Source organism: Puccinia triticina, chromosome 15A (assembly GCF_026914185.1).
Source record: "Puccinia triticina chromosome 15A, complete sequence".
NCBI classification, from domain to species: domain Eukaryota; kingdom Fungi; phylum Basidiomycota; class Pucciniomycetes; order Pucciniales; family Pucciniaceae; genus Puccinia; species Puccinia triticina.
The window spans coordinates 2,455,759-2,469,169 of record NC_070572.1 but is presented as its reverse complement, the minus strand read 5'-3'; the positions used below and the strand labels follow the sequence as shown (position 1 = coordinate 2,469,169).

The 13,411-nt window shown below is 54.5% G+C and overlaps 4 protein-coding genes across 4 annotated transcripts; 1 reads left to right on the top strand and 3 right to left on the bottom strand.

Annotated features, from left to right (window-relative positions):
* Nucleotides 1-1,063: 1,063 nt before the first annotated feature.
* On the bottom strand, nt 1,064-1,945 carry PtA15_15A240 (uncharacterized protein; the record flags this gene model as incomplete). Its single annotated transcript, XM_053163427.1, has 2 exons — nt 1,064-1,738; nt 1,817-1,945. 2 exons carry the CDS (start codon nt 1,943-1,945, stop codon nt 1,064-1,066), a joined length of 804 nt encoding a protein of 267 aa, XP_053027403.1.
* Nucleotides 1,946-2,261: 316 nt separating this feature from the next.
* On the top strand, nt 2,262-3,439 carry PtA15_15A239 (uncharacterized protein; the record flags this gene model as incomplete). Its single annotated transcript, XM_053163425.1, has 4 exons — nt 2,262-2,326; nt 2,416-2,583; nt 2,658-2,763; nt 2,858-3,439. The coding sequence occupies 4 exons, from the start codon at nt 2,262-2,264 to the stop codon at nt 3,437-3,439; spliced, it is 921 nt and encodes a 306-aa protein (XP_053027402.1).
* Nucleotides 3,440-4,615: 1,176 nt separating this feature from the next.
* Nucleotides 4,616-6,823, bottom strand: PtA15_15A238 (uncharacterized protein; the record flags this gene model as incomplete). The annotated part of the gene is made up of 5 exons (XM_053163424.1): nt 4,616-4,928; nt 4,998-5,308; nt 5,399-5,512; nt 5,609-6,339; nt 6,409-6,823. 5 exons carry the CDS (start codon nt 6,821-6,823, stop codon nt 4,616-4,618), a joined length of 1,884 nt encoding a protein of 627 aa, XP_053027401.1.
* A 208-nt stretch (nt 6,824-7,031) lies between these two features.
* On the bottom strand, nt 7,032-12,135 carry PtA15_15A237 (uncharacterized protein; the record flags this gene model as incomplete). Its single annotated transcript, XM_053163423.1, has 4 exons — nt 7,032-7,753; nt 7,832-8,204; nt 8,267-11,782; nt 11,875-12,135. The coding sequence occupies 4 exons, from the start codon at nt 12,133-12,135 to the stop codon at nt 7,032-7,034; spliced, it is 4,872 nt and encodes a 1,623-aa protein (XP_053027400.1).
* Nucleotides 12,136-13,411: the final 1,276 nt, after the last annotated feature.

Genomic DNA, 13,411 nt, shown 5'->3' with positions numbered 1-13,411 from the left:
TGGTAATTTAAATTACCAGTGTTTATATCAGCACAGTTATAGTGACAGGGCCAAAAACCCTTATTTTTGACGGGTTTTTGCCCCAAGCTTCATAAACAGAGCTGTCAGTGGCCACCATTGACATCATGGTGAGGTTCCAGGAGGGTGCGCTGTAATTACTCAACATGGTTCAGGAGGCCACCGGTTCCAGCAGCAGACAGATCCGCTAACCTCTCTGGCTCATCGGGGATTTACTTACTACCGTCACTACCTTATTTCCTTTATTTCGCTTCTAACGTTGTAGTACTTGTGTCGTCCCCACTCTACCTCCATGGCTGGACTGTTTGAAGGAGTTGGAAAGAGGTGTGCTGGTGTGGTTTGACTGAGTCTTTGTATTGTATGATGATGAATGAGCAATGACTATGAGCGATGAAATATAAGTAACGACGAATTTTGGAGTGTAAAGATGTGGCGAGGGAAGGCTTCGACAGTAGTTACAATTAAGAGGCCCGCAAACAACTTGGGCGCCTGGCGGTGGGGAAGGTGAGGTAAGGAGTAGGGATGTGGGGGACACAAGTGCGGGCTGGGGCACGGAGGTCGGCCAGGGGAAGCTGTTTGCGCGGACTGCCCGGACAAGAAGTCGCGGCATACATAAGGGGTGATACAGCTTTACAAGGTTGATATAGCCGGGATATCGAGACACCTGACCGGTGAGTAGAGATCAAAAGAAGACAGCAAAAATTTGGAAGCGCTTGCACGATGGGGAGGGCGTCGAAGTGAGCAGCAATGGAAGCAAGTAAATAATAAGAATGTATTTTTTTGAGGACACCGTCGGTTTCTTATACCAATGATGCCTCCAGGGGGAGCGGGAACTTGAGCTTTGCCTTTCGTCGCATCCTTGTCGCGACGGCAACGGTTTCTCTCACTGTGACGGCTCATCTCACGTACTTGTTGCGAACACAATTGTCATTTCATTTTTCGTAACAGATTGTCATTTCATTTTTCGTAACGGATTCTGTGTCTTTTTTTTTTGCATTTGGTTACGGGTTATGGAGAGACTTTCCGTGCTAGTTACGGGGGGTTTTTATAATTTTGCATCAGCCAAGTCGAGAGACTCTAAAACAAGATGATGGTCGTCCAAGGCCATCTTGGAAGAAGACGGGTTTTGATGTGAGACCTTTGTCGCAGTATCAGAGGAAGAAGAGAGGGCAACACTATCATCAAAGATGTCGACGCCGGAGCCCAGTGCAGCAACCAGCAAGTCGAGATTAGAATGCGCCTTCTGGGAATTGCAAGACGTCCGAAGCTGGTCCAACTCGTTCGGAAATCGGTCGACGATCGTCGTCATGTACCAGGCGCGAAATCTGTCCTCATCTTGCGCCAGTGTCTGACGGGCGGATTGGAGGCCATCGACTTGCCGGGTGGCCGGCCGGGTTTCGAAACCTGCCGGAAGACTGAAGTCGGGCGGCGAATCTAGATAGGGAAGTGCAAGGTCTGGGTCGAAGAAGGAGCTTGGTAAAGGAGCTGGTGGTGACTGTGCAACGGGTGACGGTGATCTGCAAGTTGTTTCTGTTAACCCCGGTTCTGCGTCTTGTTTGGGCTGTTGTTGGCCGACGCGTGTTTGTTTTTTGGCCAATCGACCTCGCTTTGCTGTCGGTCGGGCCGACGAAGAGGCGGAGCTTGATGAAGAAGACGAGCTGCTATCTGTCGACTCGCTCTCACTTGAGCTTTCGCTGCTATCAGACGAAGACTTGCTGGTCTGTGAGATAATAGGTTTGATGAAAATCTTTCTGTCAGAAACAAATATAAATACTTCGAGACACATATATGGACGTACGATTTTCGCTGTTGGATCGTTTGATTGACTCGAGGCTGAAGAGGATGAAGATGCTGATGAGTCGCTTGAGTCGTCGAAGTTTTCTGTAACTCTTCTCCGTCGGACACGTTTCCTGGGTCGTGGTGCCATGCTGAGTGGTGTTGATGCTTGTTGATGCCGATGTCCACTCGAAACCGAAATTTGTCCCTCGCTGCTGCGGGCGTCTGGTCTTGCGAAGCAAGCCTGCAATAGGTGTGGGCGCTCCGGGTCCCCGGCCCCCCGACCCCTGAAACGACGGGATCACGTTTAGCTTAGCTGGGTCCATGTACATACATATGAACAAGCTCAAGCACAACCATCCGCAACCACTCAGCCGCACCACTCAGCCGCACCACCCAGCCGCACCACCCAGCCGCAACCACTCAGCCACACCACCCAGCCGCACTAGACACCCCACCCCAAGGCCATGAACACTGACAACTTTATGCGTGTTACTACGGATGCAGCCTTCAAGCGGCTATTTGGTGATGCGTAAGCTGAGCATGTACTTTTTTGAATATTTATTTAAAAAAAACTAATACACTTTCTTCTGAATTTTTCAAAAAAAAACACTCACACAGAGATGCCCTCATTTTTCTCCTGAGGTCAATATTACCGGACGTTCGGCTGCACCAGGTAACAACACTCAAGCCTGTATACTCCCAGCCTTCCACGCCATCCTTGTCACGTTCCACGTCAAACAAAAATACTCCAAAGCGCCCTATCTCCTCCACTGTTCGAAATGTGGGGTATGAGCCAACCGAATCTGTGGGTTCTTTTGCCGGAATTTGACTACTACGGTACGACATTCTCTGTGTCACAGACGACAACAAATTGGTGAATGTGGAGATGCAAGTTGCCCCGGAACCGCATTTTCTCAATCGACTGGTCTACCATTCGTCAAGACTGATTGTCGACAAACAAGGCTGGTCTGGCAGTCAAGTTCCTCCCAACCTGTTTCAAGAAAATGTTGAAAACAATCTTGGAGTCAAATTCAAGAAGAATTGATGGGAGCGAACTCAGTCTACGTGGAACTTTAAGCTGTCTCCGGTCTACGTGATTGCGATCTGCGACTTCTCCTTTCAACGTCTCCGAGGAGTCCCAACTGAGCTCCAGGATGCGTGGTTGTGCCCAGCCTCCACTTTCTTCGATGGCAAGCAATCTCTGGTATATCCTGATGAAGCACCTCGACCAGGATTCTTACCATTCAATGATGTTGCACACTACATTCTGATATCGCTTCCGTCATTTCATGTGCCTGCCGATGCTTGCAAAACACCCCGGGAGCAGCTTGTCTGGCTACTCCGACATCTTGGCTCGACTAACAATACGATTCCGAAGTGGGTCCAAGACAGTGAAGACCTCAAGCACCTGCTAGAGACAGTACGCATTGCGGGCCTCTCGCGCGAGGAGTCGGTCGCCTATAGGAAGGAACTGGAGCAGTTGCAGGTAGTTGCCAATGCTACAACCTTTGCCATCGAGGAAGCCAAGGAGGAGGGTCGACAAGAGGGCCAACAACTCATGTTGGACAAGCTGCGCGGTATGGCGGACGCTGACGAGATCATGAAGTACATTAACTCATTCTCAGCAAAACGATCATCTTAACCCAACAAAACTTTCCGCGGATCAAGCCTGTTCGCATCACTTAGGTTGATTTCTTTTGTAAACCTGAAATATCATTTGTTGAGGGTATCAAAGCCATAACAATGTAAAAAACTATCATGTGTGTATAAACCAGCTTCTTTGGGTTATCCGGCCAGCGGACCCATGCTGCACCGGGATGAATCTTCCTTGGTAAGGAGGTACATATCAACTGTCGTCCAAAAAGCTCTGCAACAACCATCAGTCCTATGTACATACACATTAAGCAGGCTTGAATCTGCTTGTCCTCTCGTGTCCCTCTCCCTTTTGCTCTCGTCTGTCCCCGTGTGGCTCACTTCACTCTGCCTGGCTTCCCCAGTCCACAAGCAAACTCATCTTGGTCTCTTCCGCCAGTCTCGAGCTCTGTCGGTCCGCATACCCGCCCTCATATCCTGGCTGATATACCATCTTTCCCAGTCTATACTTCGGATTTCGTCCGCTAATCTTTTGTCGAGTCAGATCTCCCCTTCTCAGTTTTCCGGGCCTACACACCGACCTTTAGTTTTCTTCGTGCCAACTCGTGTTGCCCGAAGCTGGAATCACAAGCTAAGCCCAGCGAGCTTTCGTTCGTGATGGGCAACACCTCTGCACCATTGAAAACAGCGTTGGCAGTTTGACCGGCTCATTTTGCGCATAAACTAAGTCCCTCACGTGCTCGCGGGGTCCGAGCACCGTATTTGTGATGGGCAACACCCTGAGTACCGTACGTGTTACACCCGCTGCTTTCTCCTGAAGAGTTCACAAGGTTGCTTGCGAGGTGATGGCGGTGTTTGATTGAGGGCAGACCTGCCCGGAAGGCTGGGTTAGCCCAGGAAGCTCAGCGCTCATTTTCGGCCGGGCAACACCGGCCCGGCTCGGAAAAATCTGGACAGGCCGACCTGGCCCTCTTTCCGGTGCTACTCATTTGTGATAGGCAACACCCAGCGGAAAAGGACTGCGCTGGCTTTGGTGCGCCTCGAGCCTTGCCGCGACTGAGAGCGTGCCACAAGCCCCATCCCCATCGCTTTGGAGACGCGCAACAGCTAAGACCCTTCAGAAAAAGTGTTTGCGGGCTGAGACCGACCCTTAGCAGAGCCTATAACAAGAGAAGCAAAAGACAAGGGTGGAAAGAAAAGGGCGTCCAGAGAGAAAGGTAGAAGGCTACCACGAATCGACGTCCCACATCGTCCTTGCGACCAAATGAGCGCATCCGACGGGATGTCGTAGCTCGCCACCGAGATCCGCCAATAGCGCGTCATTCTCGCGGGGCGGGGAAAGCGCGAGTGCCTGCAAGCCAGCGACGAGCTGGTGCTCGTCCGGCGGGTGTTCGGGGGTAAGAGGAGGCGGGCGGCGCGACTGGATGAGGCGGACCGGGCGCTCATGCTCGGGCGGCATCCAGCCGACAACGCCGTGCTTGGCGCAGCCGTTGCGCACACAAAACGCCGGCCCGTCGTCGCTGCGTCTTCTGCTGTTCCTGTACCCCGCGATCGCCCGCTCCAGCGCCCCCTCTTCCTCCTCCTCCTCCTCCTCCCCCGAGGAGGGCAGCTCGACGAGGTTGAGGGCCCGTTTGAACCGCCCAAATAGCCCCTCTTCCGGCCCCGTCGGCCCGGTGAATGGGGGTGGGGAGGGAGAAAGAACGAGGATGACGGGGCGGTTGTTGAGCTTCCGTGCAACCTCGGCCGCCCGCTCCTCGGCCTGCTTGTCGTTGTCCGGATCGGCTCCGTCCGCCGTGCCCTTGGTCTTGCTCCCGCCGCCGCCGACGAGCTGTGGTTTGCGCAACCTATCCAGCCCGACTTTCCAGACCTTAACCGCCCTCCGATGGCCCTCGACGGCCTCTTGAACGGCGGCGTCGACCTTGGCCAAGCCGGTCCGGAACCCGCCCCGGAACGTGCTCTCCCACGCCTCCCGGGTCTTCTCCTCCTCCTCCTCACCATCCTCGCCGGCTTCCCCCTCGGGAGCGGCGGGGGAGAGCGCGGTGCCGCAGCAGAGCGAGAGCAGGCGAGAGTAGTCGGGCAGGAAGCTCACTTTCTCCGGTATCCTTTCGTCCTCAAGTCGCGTCTTCTGAGAAGAGGGGCAAGAGGAAGGGAGGATGGTGGTGGAGGGCGTGGAGGAAGACGGGGCTAGGGTGGCTGGTTTCCAGCGCGGGGCACTGGCGTATGCGCTCCGTCCTCTCCGAGTCTTGGCTGTAGTCGTGGTTGACGGCCCAGCGGTGGGCTGGTGCGGCGGACGGTCTTCGGCAATCGACGCGGATGTATCGGAGACGTGACGAAGGGCGAGGGCTTGGAGGAAGACGGCATGGGCCTCGGACCAGAGTTTCTTAGCCTCGAGAGCGCGGGGCAAGCCGGCGGTAGCGACGGACGAGCCGATGGCCCTGAGGGTCTCGTCTACCCGGTCCATGTCGGCGGGGAACCTGGCGGGGACGATGAGTCCGGCGCGGTCGATTACGAGATGGGTGAGGCAGGGGAAGCGGCGCAGGATGGGGCCGAGGCCGGTGACGACGGAGGGGAGGGCGGAGGTGGAGATGTCGAGGAATTCGAGGCTGGGGAAGGGCGGCACGGGCAGGTCGACATGCAGGGCCGGGCCCACATCCACCCTCTCAACCCTCGTCGACGTGCTCGTCAGCGCCCCCGCCAGGTTGCGCCCCGGGATCCGCAGCCGAAGCCGCCGGAGATGGCGCCCCAGCGGAGACACGGCCAGCGCGGTGATCGCCCAGAACCGGAACAGGATGATCGGCTGGGCGATGCCCTCGTGCTGGATCTGCTTCTCCACCGGCTGGGGCGGCGGGTCCTGGACAAAGGACAGGCTCTGGAAGCATGGCGTCTCAGGCCATTTGGCCAGCAGCTCCAGGCAGGTGTCGAAGTAAGCGCCTTTCAGGAAGGGCTCATCTACAAACAAACAAAAAACATGCAGTCTCAGTGAGTGTTTCTTGTTGGTATAGAGAGAGAAAGACGGACATGATCGGATGGACACGTTCTGGTTGAAGCGGAGCAGGAGGAGCTCGAGCGAGGGTTTGTGTTTGCGGAGAAGGTCGTCGAGCTGCTCGGGGGCGAAGAGGGGCCCGATGTGGAGGAAGATGAGCCTGGTGTTCGGAGCGGAGTTGATGAGGTTGATGAGCAGGTTGTTGTCTCTGAGGCGCCATGCGCTGAGGGAGACGGAGTGGATGAGCGCTGCGAGGTGGGCATTCGGCGGGGCGGTGTCGGTGCGGAGGCGGCTGAGCTCGGCGTCGGAGGCGATGGCGAGGTGCCGGTACTGGTGGCTGAGCGGGATGTGTGGGGTGAGGGTGCGCAGGCTGAGGCAGGTTTGGCGGAGGAGCGAGTTGGGGATCTGGCGGAGGATGAGTTCCCAGAGTTCGCTCGGCAGGCGATCCATCCCAAGAACAACTTCAGAATAAAAGTAGTTCGGGGCTGGACTCGTGCAGCCTCATCCTCACAAACACAAACACACATAGCACTGCGCAAGCTAACACAAAATTACATTTTCATTATAAGGATGCAGAGTGGGGATATCATCAAAAAAATCAAAAATCAATCGTGTATCACATGTCTCTCTAAAAACAATTAACAGAAGCCCAAGAAGATTAAGAAGAGACGATTTTCTTGATCCTGGAGACGATAGCCGCGGGGTAGTTGCGATGGTCGAGTCTCTCGAGGAGGGACTGGACGCGGTCGAGGTTGCCAGCGCCGAACTCGATGCGGATCATAGTTTCGTAGCAGGAGGGTTCGCGGTAGACGGGGTCGTCCACCGAGCCCACCGAGCCGTTGACAGGCAGGAGATGGGAGGGGGCCGTAGGCTTGGGGGAGTTTTGGGGATGGTTGAAGAGCGCAGGCTGGCCCGGGGGCGGGTCGACGAGGCTCTCGAAGAGCCTCCTCGCAGTCTCGAGCTCGTTCGAGGCCGCATAGACCTTCATGAGCGTGTTGACCACATACGCCGTCATGTGCACCCCGTCCCGCTTCATCCGGGCCATGTAAGCAGGCACCAGGTCGGCCCGCTTGAAGGCGAGGAAGACGTTGAAGAGCGCCTCGTAACACACCGCGTCCGGCAGCCGGACAACATTCTCAACCGCGCCGCCCCGGCGATGGTAGCGCGGCTGCCCACTCGGGTCCCGGCTGATCCGCTCAAAAAGCGCCATCGCTCCCTCCAGGTCCTTCTCCACACATCCCTTCACATTCAGGAACGTCGACCAATGTGCACCCGTGATCGACACCTTCCGGTCCGCACACGCTTGCCGGAACACCCTCTCCATAGCTGCCGGCTCACAGGGCTCGATCATCCCATACGCCTGCATCAGTAGATTGTACGCTGTCCAACAACAAATCAACGGTCAGTCAATAATGCACTCCCCAACCTCAAAAAAACAAAAAAGACCGGTCGACTTACTATGATCAGACGGGGCCAACTCATACTTCTGCATCAACCCATAGTAATGCAAGACTTTCTCCCGATTAGGCTGTTTAGCGTGCTGGGTGAACAGCTGGATCATCGTATTGAAGGGCGGGATCCTGGGCTTGAAGTTCTTCGAGACGAGCATCTCCTGGAAGAGCTCCTCAGCCTTGGCCTCGTCGCCCGTCTTGCTCACCGCATTGATGATCGCCCCGAACGTCACCGAGTTCCTCATCACGTTCAACGACTTCATCAGCTCGAACACCTGCAAGGCTTCCTTCGACCGGCGCGCCTTCGACAGCTTCGAGATTATCGTGTTGCACAGGAACGTGTTCGGGCTCACTTTGTTCCGGTTGGCTTCGTCGAAATACTGTCAAAACAAAACCACGTTAGTCTGAGAAGAAAAAAAGAACAGATGAGAAGCAAACTTACATTGAGGGCCATGCTTGCGTCATCAGTAGTTTCTTGAGCGTGTTGGATCATAGCAGCATAGGCGTCAGCAGAGGGAGAGTAACCGTTATCGAGCAGGCGGCTCTTGTGAATCGCGACTTCGTCGAGCAAGCCGCAATAGGCGAGGCCGATGATCATCCGATCCTCGACGCGAGTCCAGCTGATAGAGCGGAGGGCACGGGCCTCATTGGTGGTGCTATCGAGGGACGCGAGGGCCATGTGCGCGTTGACATACATCTCTCGGAGCCGGTCGAGCTGGCCCAGCCGGCCGAACGTCTCGATCAGCGCCGACAACGCATCCGCACTCAGATAATGCCCCGCGTTCGTCGACTCTTGCACCGCCCGATGGAGCCGGTTCAGCTCGTGCTCGTCCTTCGAACAGAACATGCTCAGCGCGACTTGGCTCAGCTGCTCGTTGAACGTCTTGAACGCCGGCCGCTCGGCCGGTAGGCTGAACTCAGCAGTCGCTGGTGGGGAGGAGGCTACTGGAGCTCTGCTGGGCACGGCCTGGCAGGGAGAGGGCGGTTGACTGTGGCTCACAGGTGGGACTCCGCCGGGAGAGCTTTCGAGGGGGGTCTGGCCTTCCCGTAGCTTTCCGAACCGATTAGACGATTGAGTATCAGCCTGTTTGGCATAATATTCGAAGCGGGCAGAGGACTCGGACTGCCAGCTGGGGAAGTCTTGCTGAAGCTTAGTGAAGAAAGCCTGAAGACGAGGATCAGCGGGGGTGGTCTTGAGACGGTAATGGTGTATGACTCGAAGCAGGAGTTGGAGATCAAAGGTCGGGTCCAGCTGGTCGACTTGCAGATGCGGGTTTCGTAGCGCTGCCCCGAACCGGGCCATCAAGGGTTCAAGGACGCTCTGCTTGTTGTCAGCAGTCTTGCCCTCCCGCGCTTGGATCTCCAGTATCGCACCAATGCTCAATAATATAGCCCAATCATTGATCGAAGTCAGCTGGAGATCATTGCCAGGAGTTGAGGCGTAGGACTTGTGGAACTGCGAGGCAAGAGTCAGAGACAGGTTGTTGAGGATCATCGGCGTGGTGATTTGCAATCCGAACTTGAACTGGTGTTGGAGCAGTGTCGGGTGATCGTCGGATCCCGGGATTGGTTGAAGAAGGCTCTGATAGCTCGTCAGAAGGCCGGTCAGATACGAGGATTGCTGACGGAGCTCCAAGCTGACGGCCTGGACATCCCGTATGTCTGGCAGCGTTGAGTAATGTGACATCAGCCGGACCAGCAAGCCGTCACTGAACCGACCGAGGCCCATCAACTCTTCGGAGCGGTTGCCGATCCATTGGTTCTTGACCGCAGCACAGCTCTGGATCACCCGATTGGCGAAGTTCTCGATCATCCCGTAGGTCTGCAAGTCCGAGATCGCCTCGACTTTCTCGTTGTCAGCCTTCAACAAGGCCGCGCGTTTCGTTATCAGATAGCAGACGATCGAGCATGCTTTCTCCAGCGAGTCTTGGATCCTCACGATCATCGCTGGGTTGTCCGGGTGGGCCAATGAGTTGAGACACGCTGACTGATGGAGCGCGTTGACCAGAGCTGAATTCAACACGTTCCGGAGTCTGGCCATGAGAGCGGCCATGCCTCGACTGTCGAACTGAAAGTCGATCTGGTCGATGCTGATCATCGCCGCATCGTATGCCACGCCGATCCCCTCAAACCCACGGGTGGGCCCACAGACCTGACTGACGATTCGGTCCATGAACTCTCGGCGACGGTTGGGATCATTGAGATGGTAAGTGGCAGGATCACTACTGAAGAGTCGTTTGATCCACGTCGAGGCTGAGGAATAGTCTCCCAACCGGATAAAGCCGAGGATGACTTCCAAGATGTGCTCGGCGCTGCTCTTGAAAGTCGACAATGGATCGACGGTCGGTCGCAAAGATTCTTCCAACAAGGTGACAGCCGAAAATGTATCTCCGGCAGCCAAGTGGACGCGCATCAGAGACAGTAATACGCGCGAATCGCTATCTTCGCTCACAGGCTCAGCTTGGCATCTCTGCACAGTTAAAGAATCAGGGGCCGCCCGAGTCAAAGAAGATGGAGGTTGGAGGGCATGCTGATGAACCCGAGTCGAGCTCTGGCTATCGGGATCAGATCGAGATTGCTTGTAGCTTTCAAACAGAGCCGTGGCCTGTGGCAGTTTGTTTGTGAAACCCAAGAGGACAATCAGATTCGAATACGATTCAGCGGTCAGTTCCTGGCGGTCTTCCAAGATCTTGAATGCCTTGGTTGCAAGTTCGAGTCGAGCGGCAGGGTTGACTTTAGAGCGATCGGGGTCAAAGAGATTGATGTTTGCAGAAGCTTGAATCAGGTTCTCTAGAGTTGCCGGTTGAAGCTGCTTGATGATTTCCCGATCGAGGGAGTCGAATAGCCGGGTGGCGTAGAGGTAGTTGGGCTCAGCATCCAAATGAATGCTCACCTTGTTGTCCTCAGACGCGTCAACAGGAACAAGGGAGAGATTGGGCAGGCTTTGGTTTAGCTGTTGGTTGACAGCGAGGTGGGCCAGTCGGGTCCTGCGATAGAGTACCTCTTTCGCGTTGTTGAGATCCCGTCTACATAGAGCACTGAGTAAGATGCTGTAGGTCTGAGGGGTCGGCTGGAAAGCAGTATTCTGGAGGAGGAAGTGGTGGCATTTCAACAGGTTGTCGATCGGCTCCTGGTTCGGTTTGTTGGCGACCATTCCCCAGAACAGCAGATCGATCACATCAGAACTCGGTTGGGTGGTTGAGCTGATGTAAGAATCCAACATCCTGCGAAGTTGGTAAAAGGTCGAATGGTAATTCTGATCGGTTGTCAGAATGGTGTGGGTCGCCCTTTGAAGCCATTGTTGATCGAATGACTGTGGTTGGTTTGGATCCAGCTTATCCGATCGAGGGGATGGGTTGGTCATCAGAGGCCCATTCTCGCCGAGCCCAGGCTGGGACTGAGGGGCTACAGTTGAGTGGTCTCGCCGAGCTGCTCGTGCACTGTCGGTCGGATTGCTCAGCCACGTAGATTCAGACAGGGCGAGATTTCCAGTGGAAAACCTGCGGGCATGAGTCGTTGAATCCGTGACGATTGACCCGGAGGCAGGAATGCAATGAATGGAATGTCTGCGACTGGGTTTCCGGTTGATAAAGAGCGGGCGGTAGGGACGAGTCGACGAGTTTGAATAGGAACGGAGTTCATGAGATGAGGCGAGAATCTGATCGAGGGATTCGGTCGAGGGATCTCCGGTCGAGTTGGCTGAGTTCGGTTCAACAAATGCCGTCTTACAGGTGACCTGTAGATTGACACCTTCCAATCCGAGGCTTGAAGTTGAGTTGAGCACATTTTGTTCGTGTTGCCACCTTGAGGAGATGGTGCGGTTCCGTTTGTTGTAGATGCCGATCGTGCTGAGGTACTTAGGGCGAAGTTCATCACGGTCTTCATCATCCTCAGTCCACCTCGAGCCAAGACCGTCTTGAGAAGTGGCGTTAGTCTGTGTGAGGAGACGGCTGTGAGCCTGTTGATAGGAGCAGGAAGGACGGTGGTCAGGAAGAGGGAATCCATTTAGAAATGCTGATAGGTAGTGTGTTTGCTTTTGCATATGCATACCTGTTGGTTCCAATTGGTGCGACTACCTGCGTTCCATTTCGCTCCACCGGCTCCGCCAGAGGCACTCGATCCGGAGGTGGAACTGCCGAGTCCGGTAGCAGTGGTGGAGTTGCTGAGATTGTGAGAGTTCTGGCCGACAGTCGAACTGAGATTGAAGTTGAAGGTGTTCCGAAAGGTTGATTGTATGTGCTGGTGTCCTCGGTTAGCAAAATGGGAAAGCTTGAAAGGTGAGATGTGGGTAGCAAATTTAGGTAAGAGCATGATGAGAATGTTCGGTATGAATTAATCGAAGGGCTATGAATCTATACAGACTGAATTTGATTTGCGAAGGATATTCAAGTCAATCGTTTACATAGTGCTGGTCTCACCAAGCGAGCGCATGAAACAGGACATACCAATATGCATATAAGGAGGAGGTCTTGTTCCGAAGTAATCGACCGAGGAGATCCCGGGCCGGGATGGCTTTTCTGGAGTCGAAGAGTGTATCAGCCATCGATGGAAACATGCCGACAGGACAGGATAAAAGTACTCACTTGGTATCGTTGCTCCTAGGATGTGCAGCACCAGGCAGTCGCTTCAGCTCCTGCGGTGGTCAACTGGGCGGCAGAGGGGGTCAGCGGAAGCTCGGGGGCCAAGCAAGGGTGGGATAGGAACATATTGAATACCAGCCAACGGCAAATTGAATACACCGATCACAGCACACACCACCATCGCATTCTCACCTCATCCATGCTCATTCAAGAATCACGGCATTGGCACGGAGCAGAGCCAGGCTGATCGAGGCTGATTGTCATCATTCTTCACCCCAGCATTTTCATAACTTTGGCTGACGATCAAGGCCATGCTCGTTGCGAGAGATATGGTGAAAAATCAGACGATTGACGTCATCTTAATGCTGTTTTGAGCAGATACCGGGAGCCGGCCCATCGGTCTCGATAAACAGACGGCTGAGCCGAATGTGTACTGCGGTCGGTATCTCAGTTGATGGTCAATGTCATGCTGGTCGCAGGAGGAACAGGGAAAATCAAACGAGTCGAGCAATCTTAGTGCAGCTTTGGGCAGCTGCTACGATCAGCCGATCCAGATAGCTGATTGGTCTGCCGGTTATAAGATAAACAGTCGGCTCAGCCGCACCGGGCCTTGGCTATGATCATTACCATGTTGGTAGCAAGAAATATGGCGGGTAATCAAACGATTGGAGTAAACTTAACGCTGAATTGACCTGCGACAGTTAACCAGCCTAGATCACTTCTCGGTCCCACTGTTTGGATAAACAGACGGCCGAGCTAGATGTGCTCAGGGCTGTGATTGGTTTTCTGGAATCTTACGACCACACGTATAGATAAACGTTTCATTATTAATTCATTTATATTGATCATCCTCGACGAGCATTGAGTATATTTTTGTTTACGAGGAGCTCGATGGATAAAGATAGCGGTTGGATGATGGAAGGCAGGAGCCGATCTATATGATGTCGAGACTTGCAAACATTCACGATGTGGGTACTCACGTTGCTGAAAAGAAAACCGCTCGGACT